Source organism: Stenella coeruleoalba (assembly GCF_951394435.1).
Source record: "Stenella coeruleoalba genome assembly, chromosome: 6".
In the NCBI taxonomy this organism is placed as follows: Eukaryota; Metazoa; Chordata; class Mammalia; order Artiodactyla; family Delphinidae; genus Stenella; species Stenella coeruleoalba.
In genome coordinates this window covers 117,350,796-117,364,947 of record NC_137151.1, presented here as the reverse complement: position 1 = coordinate 117,364,947, position 14,152 = coordinate 117,350,796, and the positions used below count along the sequence as shown (strand labels likewise).

At 39.4% G+C, this 14,152-nt stretch overlaps 1 protein-coding gene across 2 annotated transcripts in view; it reads left to right on the top strand.

Moving 5' to 3' along the window:
- Positions 1–1,412: 1,412 nt before the first annotated feature.
- Positions 1,413–14,152, top strand: part of SPHKAP (SPHK1 interactor, AKAP domain containing) — a gene marked incomplete at both ends in the record, with an annotated part of 128,832 nt that continues 116,092 nt past the window's right edge. For both annotated transcript variants that reach the window (XM_079924948.1, XM_079924947.1), the window contains one exon: positions 1,413–1,444. In XM_079924948.1, coding sequence (XP_079781074.1) covers positions 1,413–1,444 — 32 coding nt within the window. The remainder of the gene's footprint in view (positions 1,445–14,152) is intronic.

Genomic DNA, 14,152 nt, shown 5'->3' with positions numbered 1-14,152 from the left:
GGTTTGGGATACCTCCTAAGAGCCTAGAAATGGTATTAATAGAATGAATCTAGGTACCTCACTTGGCCTTTGATGGCATGGGTTGAGTGGGGCCACAGGACTTTTTTATTTGATGTTCTGCCAGACTGAAGCTGTTATTTTCTGCAGAGTGTCTATCTTTCTGAGCTGTCCCTTTCCTGGTCCTTTGGCTAAAGAGAAGAGGCTTTTTTTGTCTGCATTCTCAGACATTTCTGGCTTTGTCAGCTCCAAGTCTGGGACATCTGAGGCCAAAAGAAAACCCCAGGAACTCACTATCTTGTCACTCTTGGGTCCCAAGGTCTCTAGCTTGCCCACCTTCTTCTGTCCATCCTTCTGTCTTCTTATGCTTGTTTTACAATCTCCAGAGCTTTTTACCAGGAGGAATTACCAGGAGGAATAGGGCCAAGTGCATGTCCTCCATCTTCCCATTTGTGGAAGTCCCATAGTTTTCTTTAAATTTTATTTTTATTGAATAAAAAAAGATCATAATCAACAGCACCCTCATCTTAACAGTCATTTGCTATTATCAATGTCTTCCTTCTAAAAACAATTGTCATTTTTGCCCAAGGAGACACTGAAGCAGAAAATACAGATTTTTTTGTGACAGCCCTTCCTTCCAGGGCCTGGTGCTGGCCTCTGATGGATGACCACTGTCATAGGTTCTGAAATCTCTGTGCACACAGGCTTCTAACAGATGAGGTATGAGTAAGTCACAATTAAGCAAAATGAGTTTGTTGCAGAATTGTGAGAACAGAATCTAGTCCAAGCAAAGGCAAAATAGTTGGCAGATCAAAGAGCATTGCTCTGAGTGATGAACCATTACATGGTAGAAGACAAATAAAAATAAAATTGAGGGAGGCAGCCAAAGGGGTGGTGCACGACCAGTGGGGAATGTACGCATTGCCAGGAGTAGAGCCTGAATGTGGGAAAGTGGGTGAACAACTTCAGGGTTCAGACTGCTTTCCCAGAGAGAGAGACAGAGATAGAGAGAAGGGGACGAGACTTTGAGGCGGGGAGAGAGAAATTCTGTCGGAGTCACCTCTGCTGGGCACCGGGAGAAACAAGGAAAACTCAGAAGGGGCCACTGGCAACGAAGACTGGAGTTGCCTTGGAGGAGGGCAGGAGCCGGGTAGAAGGGTTGGAGCTTTGGCCAAGCGCACTCGCAAGATCAGAGCGGACTCCTGGGAGGAGACTATCTGGCGGTCGCAGGGTGCAACGCTTCCCCGCCCGGGAGGAGCGAGGCTCAGACAGCACCTTGCCGCGGTGGTCCCAGCCTGCGCGCCTCCGTGCCCGCGCGCGTCTGTCTCTGCGCTCTGGGAACCGGGTCCTAGCACCGAAGACTTCCCATCCCTCGCCCGCACTTTCAGTCTTTCTTCTCAACGCGCCCATAGACAATGGATGGCAACTCCCTGCTCTCCACACCCAGGTAAGACCTGCTTCCCCCTCTGCCCAACCCAATGCCCATCAATCTCCGTTCTCTGCTATCAGTCGCTCGCGAACTTGCCCTGCGGGCGCCGCGGTCTGTGCGGGGCTCGCGAGGAAACCGAGGACTCTGAACTTACAATTAAGTCCGGCCGCGGCTGTGCGAGGAGCTCTAGGGAGATCGAGGGCCCTGTCAACTGGCCCACAGGGAGCGGTGCTGGGTGAGCCTGCGAGCCAGAGCAGCACAGGGTGGGAGAGAGCTCGTGTCGGTCTCTAGGGCGGGGGTGCTGGGGAAGCCTGGAGCTTGGACTTTCTGTGGACCCAGCCTGGAGAGGTTTCGCGCCTTGTAGAGAGACAGGTTCCAAGGTAGAGATGAAAATAGGAGGGAGCAGGACCAGGATAAAGTACCCCTACATCCCGTCCCTCTGGACCTGGGCGAGTGTCTGCGGTTGCTGGGCTGGGGAGACAGAGATGAGAGCGATTGCCCCTAACGCCCTACCGACCGGAGACCCTGGATAGAAAAGACCTCTGTCTGCCCCAGTCCCACCCGCCTCAGCTGCCCCCAACCTCCTGCCAGGCTGCGAGTTCCTCCTTAGCATCTCTGGCCTCCAGCGTTCCCTGACCACACCAGCCCTGGGGTCCGCACACGGGGGAGTCAGGCCCGCCACCTTAGACGCTGCCAGGGGGCAGCAACATGTTTTCCCTGCTTTGCGTTTCGTCCTGTCTCCTTTCCCTTTGCCTCTACTCCGCGGTCCTTCCAACTCAGTCCTTTGCGAATTGAAGAAACAGATTTTAATATTTCTACCCGCATAAACCTCAGGGGTGAATTGAGGCGATCACTGGTTGGGTTCCGCCAGCCGGGCAGGTGGCTTTTGCGCCCTTTGTGCTCTGCGCGGAGCGTGCGCACCTGAGAGCACAGGATGCTGCTGCCCAGCGGTGAAGGTGTCTCACTGCCGCCTGCACAGCCCCACCTTTCCTAGGCAAAAGGGACTTCGTGTTGGCCGTTCTTTTCCCCAAGCAAATGTTTAGGCAGCTTCCAGCCGCGAATCAGGCACTGGGATAAACATATGAAGCTCGAATTCTTGGAGAGCACTTAAATCCAACATCCACAGGCTGAAGCACACACGGAGCTGATACTATTCTGCCGAGTAGTCGAGCTGGCGGTGGGACTGAAGTGGGGAGTGGTAGAGGAGGATGGACACCGCTTATCAACCCTGTTAAAGACTGCCATCTAGAGGCTTGAAGTATTTATACTCCGTAAGGAAATAGAGCTTTCCCAACTCCACAGGCATTTCCTCTTTGAGCATCCCTTCCCTGGCGGGCTAGCAAAGGGCTCTAAAAAGATTTCTAAGCATGGCCTGAAGCTGCTCAAATCTCTGTGAAGCCAAACACGGTCAAACTACCACTAAGTCATTCCATTCCATCCTAATGTATGAAAAGGACAATAAGAACCACAGGAATACTTCTTAAAACTTCAGATAGATGGATACATAGATGATAGATAGATAGATAGATAGATAGATAGATGATAGATAGATAGATAGATAGATAGACAGTCATTATTTTTAGTTTAAAGTGTGAGGCATTTGAAAGTCAAGCAAACTGGGGGTTCACTTTCTGCACTGTCTGTTCTACAGCCTGAGGTCTTTAGTATTGAAATGGTGAGCTGTGTGGTACCAACATCCCAATAGAGACATTTTCGATAGGAGAGTGCTTGCTCTAAATCCAGTTTTGCTGATCAATACTGTCGTGCTCGAATCGGGATTATATATCTATTCAAATGCTGAGACATTTTCTAAAATATTAGAAACACATTATGCCAATAACTCCTTAAAATTATTTCTATTGCAGTACTCTAAAATGACCTTCTAAGGAGAAAACCAACGGCAATGAAATTGCTCTGTATCTTGGAGTAGCCTGTAAAAATGTTAATATAGAATTAACATCAGCTGCAGCAAATTAAACCTTTTGAATATTACTATTTATTCACCAAGACATGTCACATTTCTACAACTCAGTGTAATAATTCAGCTACTTTATTAGGGTCCTTAGTCATATAAAATGATTCAGTTCATTTTATCGCCTATTTCATTGACTACAAGAAATCCAATTTTCTTTCTATAATATTTAATTGGTATGCCAAAAATGAACTAGAATTTTAAAAAAGTAGAAATATTATATTCATTGTACCACTTGTCCACAAAACTTTGAAATTTAGATAATTGATGACGATACTTTATACAAACTTTTCAAGAAAATGGCAGTCAAGGGGAAAATCAAATTGTTATAAATCAATATCTGTGCTGTCTAAATCTGAAATGTTTTCAGTATCTAATAAAATTAAGCTGGTGATTATAGATCACTGTTTCTCTTAAGAATTATAAAATAATTTGACACTCTAACAGTTGGGCAGATATGACAACATGATTTTGTAATATATCAAGTTAATTATGGAATATATTTTTGTGTTGGATTTTAGATTTTAAATTTTTTAATGAATCAAAGATATAAATTACTGAAATTTTAATCACAGTATTCTGTGGAGATTGATCTTATAATTTTATTTGATTCATATACTTTAGAAATTTTGAAGGATGGTTTTTTAAAAAGGAATTATTTATGTTTTTTTGAGTTATCCCACTATATTACCTTACCTCTGTGAAGGCTCCAATGAGGTTTTACTTTGAATATTTTCATCTTTAAATGTGCAATGTTATGTGGATTACATTACAGATTTCTTAAAACCACTGTTTATCAAAGCTGGAAGGTGTCTCAAAGAAGGAAGCTGAGCTGTGGAAGGATGAAATTTTCCTGTGTTAGTTGCATTGTAGACCCAGAACCCAAATGTTTTCTGACTAGTAGTCTAGTTCAAGGAAGAAAAAAAAAAGAGGGATTTTTTTTTTTGTTTTGTTTTTTTAGATCTAAAAGTTTGGGTAAAGATTCTTTAGTCATCTCTTTTACAAAAAGTTTATTTGATTTGCTAAGGTTACATAACTGGGAATTATGAAAATAAAACAGAATCCAGGATTCTCACCCAGTGTGTTCTATTGCTGTAGTACATTGTACTACAATACATAGTTACCTCTTACAAAAGGAAAGTCGATCTCACTTACATTGGTAACTAGTGTGTGGATAGTAAAGTTGGTATTTTATTAAGTGTTATACAGTATATTAAATTATTTGATCATCACATCCCTGTGCGTTAATTATGACAGACATAATTGTCTCCACTTTCTTGTTGAAAAAACTTAAGTAAGAGGAAATTAAATGAAGAAAATAATTAGATTTTAAATCTACACAGTAGTATGCAGCAGATCTAGGTTGTCTACAAAGTTCTTCTGACTTCAAGTTCAGTTTTCTTTTTTGTATTGATTGAAAATCCACACTTTATTTTAAATGGGGGTAGAGGGGAAGAGATCCTGGTGCACAGTTTGGACAAACACTGATATCATTAGAACACATGGGGGCAGTCTAAAAGCCAGATCTTCCTTTAAAGCCAGCAAATGCTGAAAATACCATTTTTGCAAACAGAAATAATTTGTCACCTTGACCATATCTAAGCTTGAATTTGAAATTTAAGAAAGAAGTGATTTATTTTCTAAATCACTTGCATTTTTTATAATTTAGTTTTGTTCTTTTTATTCTGTTTGGCTTACTGGATTCTATTTCAGTAATAATGTCAGGCTTTTTATTGGAGAATAGGTGATTTACAACGTTGTGTTAGTTTCAGGTGTATAGCAAAGTGATTCAGTTATACATATACATATATCCATTCTTTTTCAGATACTTTTCCCACTTAGGTTATTGCAGAATATTGAGTAGAATTCCCTGTGCTGTACAGTAAGTCCTTGTTGATTATCTATTTTATATATAGTAGTGTGTATATATGCTAATCCCAAACACCTAATTTCCCCCCACCATGGCACTCTGAATGAAAAACACATTAAAGACAGACTTTTGAAAAATAGCTATTTTGATTTAAATTTCCCATCAGTGGATTTTAACCAAGCCTAGGTGTAACCTAGCAATAAAGCTAAAGCCCATCAGAATCAAAATTTTGTCTCTAAGAATGTTAGTTTTATGGGAAAAAAACAAACAATTTTTTTAATGGGGCAAGCAACCCAATGCTATAAACTAGACTAAAGTCCTCCATCAACAACTTTTTATTGAAAGATTATCTGTTTTCAAGTTTAAATAAACAGAGAAATTCAAGAAATACATTTACATTTCTATTTATCAGAAACTCTCAGAAAAAAATTAATCTATCACTCTTAGCAAGTTGGGGATCAGGGACAAATATCAGATTCTGTCTTAAATCTAAACTTGAGATTATTCTCTATCTTGGAATGCATGTTCTTTACAAACTCAGGGCTGATGTGGCCACATTCCCCAATTTCTAATTCTCAGGGCAACACTGCCCAGGAGGTGTTATTTATTATAGAGAAAGAAACTAGAAATTAGAAAGTCCTGGCGCTCAGGACTCTGAGATCCTACATTGCTGAAGGTTAATAAACATCTGAAGAAGAGATGGAAACTGTAAAGGCAGTTTCCCATAGAAACATTATAAGAAGTCTTGAAACCCACCATGTATGCTACTTTTCACACCCTGACACTTTTAGGGGCCCCTGATCTCCATCCCTGTGGTTCCTTTAGTAAAATGTGTATCTGCTGCCAGACACTCAATTTGCAAATGAACTATTAGAACTCATCTCATTCACAAAGGGCACCTTCATCTCGTATTATTCATTTGAAGGGAGTTTTACTCTGTGATTGAAGGTTACGGCTATAAGGAATTGTAAAGAGGGGAAGAGGAAAAACTGGTGTATTGGATATTCGGAGACCATTGGGAGATGTAGTGATTAATTCTGTTCTGAACTTAACGGTTGTGACTGTGGAATTAATTGCTTGACTTGTTGATTCTCCACCTCCTCCTGTTTACAATAACGTATGCCCTACACATACTGACCTTCCGGGTCCCTTTCACTTCTAACCGCCTAGAATGCCATGACCTTTATTGTGGCAGTGACTCTCAACTGGGCATGATACGGATGAGCATCTCATTCTCCTGAAATATACAGGCAAAATCAAGGCATTAAAAAAAAAACAAACGGGGCTTCCCTGGTGGCGCAGTGGTTGAGAGTCCGCCTGCCGATGCAGGGGACACGGGTTCGTGCCCCGGTCCGGGAAGATCCCACATGCCGCGGAGCGGCTGGGCCCGTGAGCCATGGCCGCTGAGCCTGCACGTCCTGAGCCTGTGCTCCCCAATGGGAGAGGCCACAACAATGAGAGGCCCTCGTACCGCAAAAAAAAAAAAAAAAAAAAAAAAAACCGAAGCAACACTCACCCATCCAAAAGAAAGCCCAGTTCAGAGAATGGGTTAGTTTGTTTTTAAATCCCCATCAACCTGAGTTTCAGAATGAGCACAGCGTGGAGCACAGCCCTCAGCCAATCCATGATGGACACACTGGATGAGAAAGAAATAGACCTTTGTCATTTTAATCCCCTGGGATTTTGGAGTTGTTTGATTCTGCTGCATCAGCTAGCCCACTGTGCCTTAGCCTGTCACCTTCAGTGTTGAAATGGTAGGTGGTCTGATGGGCTGCTGACTCGCTTGTGAAGGTTTCCAAAGGATCTCACAGCTTCTCTTCTTGCTCTGAACTTCAAAAATCCTCATCACTATCTAACAGTATGTTCCTGGTATAGTGATATAAGGATGGGGTTGGAGAAAGGGAGGAATGGAATTCACCCTAATTGTTGAATCAGTCAGGAACCAGGCCTTATAGACCAGTTCTAGGCAATAACAATAAATACAGTGACCTGTAGGTCTCCCCTCCTAAGGACATGGAGTGTGAACTAGGAACCTCACTCATCCTGATATCAATTCACACACCACCCAGTTCACAGCCTCACACAGCTGCTGCTATTTAAGCACATAGTAGGGCATCATCTACACATTTAACTTGTGCAAATTCAATACTACACGTTCAATTTCCTTTTTTATTCTTCCATTTCTCTGCCTCTCTTTCATTATTAAAAATATGGTAAGCTTACGTTTAACTTGTATTTCTATCACATATAGAAATCTATATAGTATGCACACACCAAAAAACAAAACTTTATTAGACTTTTTCACAAAATCCAACATGCCATGATTTCTAAGCTTCTTAAAGGATTTTCAAAGGTTATTTTGACTCCACACAATTTTCAAGATAGACTATGACATTAGACCTGAAATCCCACATTAGCTGCTTCTCTGTTTCATAGTGATTGTCAAAACACTGATTTTGGTAATATGTCTCCATGAGAAGAGGAGGACTGGAGAGTCAGTCAGGCAGCACTCCTGACACCTTCATGATTCTGGGATAGAGGAAGACCCAGTTCCTGCCCTCCTTGCATATCATCTTTGTGGCAGTTGGGCTTTGTGAGGAAGGAGACATACTAGGAAGTTGATACCCAGCACCCCACGACTAGATTCTCTTTTCATTTCCTGAGTGACCTCTCTCAGGCTAACCAAACTGATCAGTTCTCTTTCTGATTCTCAGCGCATTGACATGAAGGAGAGTTGACCCCTAACTTCTTAAAACAAGTTTTCCCTAATGAGAAATTTGCCTACAAGATACGCCCTTTGAAATATCACATCCCTTTCTCTCTGTGCTGAGGAAATGGGAACCCATCGAGCATGGGATGTTGGAGCTCCAGAGGACATTGGTAACGGCCACCTTGCTCAGCCCTTTTCCTTTACAGATTAAAAAACTGAAGTCAAAAAATGTTAAACGAATTAATCAAATCATACACATATTTATAGATGGGGCCAAGAATGAAATCCTGACCTCCTGATTCCTATACTTACCACTGCATTGGGTTTATTTAAAATAATAATAATAGTTAGCTCCAAAAAGTAGTTGGAAGCTCTTGGAATTTGGGGGTACAATAGAACTCGTTAATCACCTATGTCTAAATACCTTCCTTATTTTTCCTTAAGAAAAATAATATTTTTATGATTGCTCATGTCTCCATTTCACTTCAGCTGCCAGAAATGCCAGAAACAAGTTAAAAGTTTAATTATGACAACAGTGTAGGGGTTTACAACTTAAATATCTATGCTGTTTTTCACCATGATACTAACCTCTTGCCATAATGTCTATTTTCCTTAGCCCTGAGTTTTAACTTACGTTCGACCATTTTATTGTGTTTGTATTTTCTGTCAGCTGTCATAATTTTTTAGTGGAACAAGATGGATATCCATTATTAAACCCATCATGCAGTCAATCAATCAGTTTCTTTCTAAGCAATGCAAAAGAATAATGTTCCTCTGTATTAGAAGAATTAAATTGATCGTGACAAATTGGAATTCATAGGGATCAATGGTCTATTCATATTTAATTAGACTTTCTTTGATGACAGACTGTATCTGAAAAGTCATAAGCAGTTTCTTCAAAGTGATTATTAAATTATTAACATTAAAGTAAAACCAGCTGTTTTAGAATAAATGTAAAATAAAATGTGAAAGTTTTGAGGGATGTAATTCTCAATTACTTATTAAACATGATGTTACACATTTATTTGAAATGTATGTGGATACGTCATGAATATCAATTTGTATCAAGGGTATTATTACCTAAAAGTGCCATTTTTAGTTTGTACATTTTACATTTCGGACTACTTTGCTCAGGTATTAAAATGCATTAAATAAAATAATAGGAATTTTAAAATATTTAGTTTTGCTTCCAAAGATACAAGGAGAATTGATCATTTTCTCCCATACTTCAGTATTAACATAAGTTAAACAACACACTTAGTTGTTTCTGTCCTAAAAATCTATAATTTTGAACATAATAAAAAGAACAGAATAAGAATTCAATAAATGACTTCTGATACATTGTGCCTATGGATAGATTATCTGTTCAATTACAGTTTGATCAGCCAGTTCTTCCACTTAATTTATGCAGACAAAAAATTTCAATCATTTATCTGGGTAATTCAGACCAAAAATCATATAAAAATAAAAAATACTTGTTTACTTGAAAGGAAAGAATGAAACCTAGTGACTTGAATGCCATTTCATCATGTGAGGATAATTGGAACCTGGAAAAGGGCACATAAATTTCCTACAAAGAAGACTAAATGTCATTAAATAGTGAACAAAATATGTTTGATTAGAAATTTATCTTTAAGAATAATAAAATTTATAAAAATCAGTTCAATTTATCAATATTTTAAAAATAGAAAGTGTGAATTATGTAGTAAACAAATAATGAATCTGGTGTTGATCGTATTGGAAGATCATAATTTTTCCTTTAAAGTTGTATGTTAACGGGGCATTTTCTGTCACAATATCATAAAGAATGTCAGTTCTGTAAATATATTCAGTAGTCTCATCAGTTGTGCCAATTGGTTTGTTGGTTTTTTTTTTTTTTTTTTTTGCGGTACGCGGGCCTCTCACTGTTGTGGCCTCCCCCGTTGCGGAGCAACAGGCTCCGGACGCGCAGGCTCAGCGGCCATGGCTCACGGGCCCAGCGGCTCCGCGGCACGTGGGATCTTCCCGGACCGGGGCACAAACCCGTGTCCCCTGCATCGGCAGGCGGACTCTCAACCACCGCGCCACCAGGGAAGCCCCCAATTGTTCTTTTAAGTCTGATTCTCAAATCAGTCCCCTGTGAACTATCTGTCATGTCACGAACCTCACTGATTTTCTCTTCTTCCGATTTTAACTGATCTCACTCAGACAGACTCTCATCTGCCGACAGTTTGATATGTGATAAAGAGTTCTCCCACATCATATTCTTCTCCTTTCTGAAATCCTGCATTTTATACGAGATTTGCCATTTTGATTTATTAATGTTTTATTTAAATAAAACTCACAACATCTTAAATCACCAACAGGCAACTACCAAAGACGTTGATGCCATGGGCAGAGATAAACACTCATGTTAGGCGGGGAGGGATCCTCGCTGGAGAGTAATTGTGAGCTGTCAGTCCATTCGTTAATGAAACTTTTGCTTTCTTATACAAACTTTTAACTGAAAAGACTGGAAAATGAATAACAAGGACACCTGATCTTCGGGGGGACAATTTCCAATGACTTTAAATTTACCAGATTTTCTCCAGTGAAGGCACTGCTGAAAATCTTTTCCATTTTTCCAAATATTATCTTATAGATGAGTAAATTTTCTAATGAAGCAATGCAGGTAGAATTGACTATTTCAAAAACCTGAAACAATCTGCTGGAAAATTATCCACTGTAGTTAAGACTGAAGAGGTCTTTCTGTTTCCAAAATATCTCACAATTATTAGTCCATTTTTAATATACAGGAAGTAATTTAAGTTGAATGAATGAAAAACACCAAACAGTGTTCCAGGATAAATGTCAATCCTTTTCTTCTCCCTTTCTATAAGACTACCGTGTTGATTAAAGTCTAAAAGGCAACAAGTATATCAATTGGATTAAAACCATGTGGTAGGTCTTCTGATGGTGTCTGTGGTGACCAAGGCTTGGATGAAACAGATCCACATCTAATCCCTCACAATCACCGAATCACTAATCCCTATAATGGGTCCCTTTATGCCTCTGAGGAGGGCAAAAAAATGCTACCACAGAAACAAGCTTTTCTTGTGGAGGATTAGAGTCAAATGTAAGACAGATATAAGCCTTTAAAAACAAAATACATTCATTAATGTATTTATTTAGTACAGACAGTCCACTGTCTGCATCTGTGGCTACTGCACCCTCAAATTCAATCAACTGCACATCCTGTACTATGTTTATGATCCAAAGCCTGTTGAATCTGTGGATGCAGAACCCACAGATAAGGAAGACCAACCCTGGGACCTGAGCATCTGTGGATTTTGGTATCTGAAGTGGGTCTTGGAACCATTCCCCCCTCGGATAACGAGAGACAACTGCATTGTATATTTGAAAATTGCTGAAAGAGTAGATCTTAAAAGTTCTCGCCACACACACACACACACACACACACACACACACACACAAAATGGTAATTATGTAAACTGACGGACGTGTTAACTAACCTTATGGTGGTAACTATTTGTCAACATGTGCATATATCAAATCACATTACATTGTACATCTTAAATTTACACATTGTTATATACCAATTATATTTCAGAAAAGCTGGAAAAAAATACTGCCCACATTTGAAAGCACTCATGATGACTGATTATATGCATTATAATTAGGTATAGTTGTCTGTTCAGTATCTCTTATTCAATAAAGGAAGGAGAGGGGTATAAACAGAGAGAGAGAAGAAACAAATGTAAAAAATGGGGAGGGGCAGTTAGAATATGTCACTTAGGTACCTTAAGCTGCATCTTACATGGTGGGCACAAAAGCTGATGGAATTCAATCAAAAATATTTTGCCCCTAACATGTGCTAAGTGTACAATAAATACAATTTTCTTTGTTTTTTAAAAAATTCAATCCCTATCTATCTAGTCTCCATATGACTCAATCAGCTTAATAATCAATCTCAGTCATTAAAGGGACTCTCTTCCCCTCTCTATGATCTCACAAGAATCCAAACCTACCAGAAAAAATTGGGTAGTGTCTGTAATTCCCCAATCTCTCATTGTTTCTGATGATATCTTGTTTTCCACTGACATGCAATCACTTTCTGTGCACTTTAAAAGTGGGACAACAGGATCTTTGCTTTATCTCTGAGCCCTAATACTTAATGACTCAGTTTCTGTCAGCTCAACATAGCCATTCCTTCCAGAGTTCTACCACATTCTCATGACACTTACTCTAAGAAAGGCTGGGTTCCCTCTCTCTGTGGTTTCTACCAACCTCTATACCCTTCCTAACTCCTGTTGCTTCTCAAAGTCAAGTTAGTATAGAAATACGTGATATATGTGTGCAACGCAATCCCCGTTGTCAATATTAACAGTAAACAACTATTTTATTGAATTCTTTCCACTAAATATTGACAACTTTTGAGTGGTTGCGTGAATATAATTTATTAAAAATGGCCCATTTAGTGGTCTTGTTCAAGCTTAAACTAAGATAAAACTTACTAGTAGATAATCAAGGGGAAGAATCTGACTGATTTGGTCAATTAGTATAATTCAAATCTAAGAGACTTTTCCATAAAGTAGTACCTATGTCATAATTAATTACTGAAATTCACCTAAATTCTCCAACTGAACTCTTCTGATTCTCAAATGCAATTTTTAAAAGGCAACAAGCATGAAAAGAGTTTCTCATTCTGGGGACCTACTTTTTTCCCCTAACCTCATCTGTTTGGAATTAAAGTGCATAGAAACAGCCAATCCCAGGCTCTGAAGAGTCTGCCTGACCCTACATGGCTCAAGAGTAATTTCTTAAAGAAAGAATATGAATGGTTTACAACCAAAGTCTATCAAAAATAAAAACAGAATTCTGAGTAATTTTTAAACATCTTTCATCTTCTACTGACTCCTTCCCCTGGCTCACCATTTTTGTTCACGGATTGTACTTCTGAAGGAATATGAGTTTGAACCATGCTCTGATTTAATACAACACAGTAAATAGCAAACCCAGAATCATTTCTGCCTATGGTACTCGCTACCCTACAAACAAGACATTGCAACTGATGAACACATACTTAATAGAAGGACACAAAAGCTTGGAGGTAAAGGTGGCAAGAACAAAGAATCAAAGGTTCTAATCAGGTGAAGTTTGTAAAATTGGATTAGGTGCCATGAGGATTTGTGCTTCTGAGCAAATATCTCCTAAACCTTTTTTGTTCTCGTTGATGGCTGAAATTCATGTAGCAGGTGACAATTCAATCACTATCATTCGGAAGCAAAATAGCATTGTTTCTAGATTGGACCAATTCAGTAGCCTCTCACTTACATCTACTGAGAATGCCGACCGTGTCTCACATAGACTCACCCTTACCTTCCTATCCAATCTTTCCTTGGCTTACATTCTCCCTCACTGTCTAAGCACCAGCTGCGTTGATCTACTTCTGGTCATTCCTACACACCAGGTCTCTTTGCCTGGATGCCTTCCTCTTCTTTACCTGATTAATTCCTAGTCATTCTTTAGAAGCCAGATTCTCAGTGAAGCTTTCCCTGGGCTCCCTTTACTAACTCAAACCTTCCTCTAACGATCACAGTTTACACTATAGTCTATTAAGCGTGCGGTAGCATTATGTCTAAAACAACAATGTACACACCTTAATTTAAAAACACTATTGCTAAAAATGCTAACCATCATCTGAGGCTTCATTGAGTCATCATCTTTTTGCAAGAGTAAAATCAAAGATCACTGATCATAGATCACCATAACAAATATATTAATGATTTAAAAGTTTGGAAGATTGCAAGAATTACCAAAATTTTACAGAGACAAGAAGCGAGCAAGTGCTGTTAGAAAAATGACACCAATAGACTTGCTTGACATAGGACTGTCACAAACCTTCAATTTGTAAAAAAATAAATAAAATAAAATAAAAAGCAATATATGCAAAGTGCAATAAAATGAGTATGCCTGTATATTACAATATTTCATTTAGAAGGTTCACACAGATCCAGCTAAAGACCATTTGAATGTCATGATTATGGAGAAAACTAACATGATTAATACAGTATTCCACCTCCCCTACTTCCAAGCCCACAGATTCCACTGACAGTATCAACTCTCAGATTCATTCAAAACATCACACTAAGCTGAATTTCCTCCTCTCCAATCTATATTTTGACTCATTTCTGT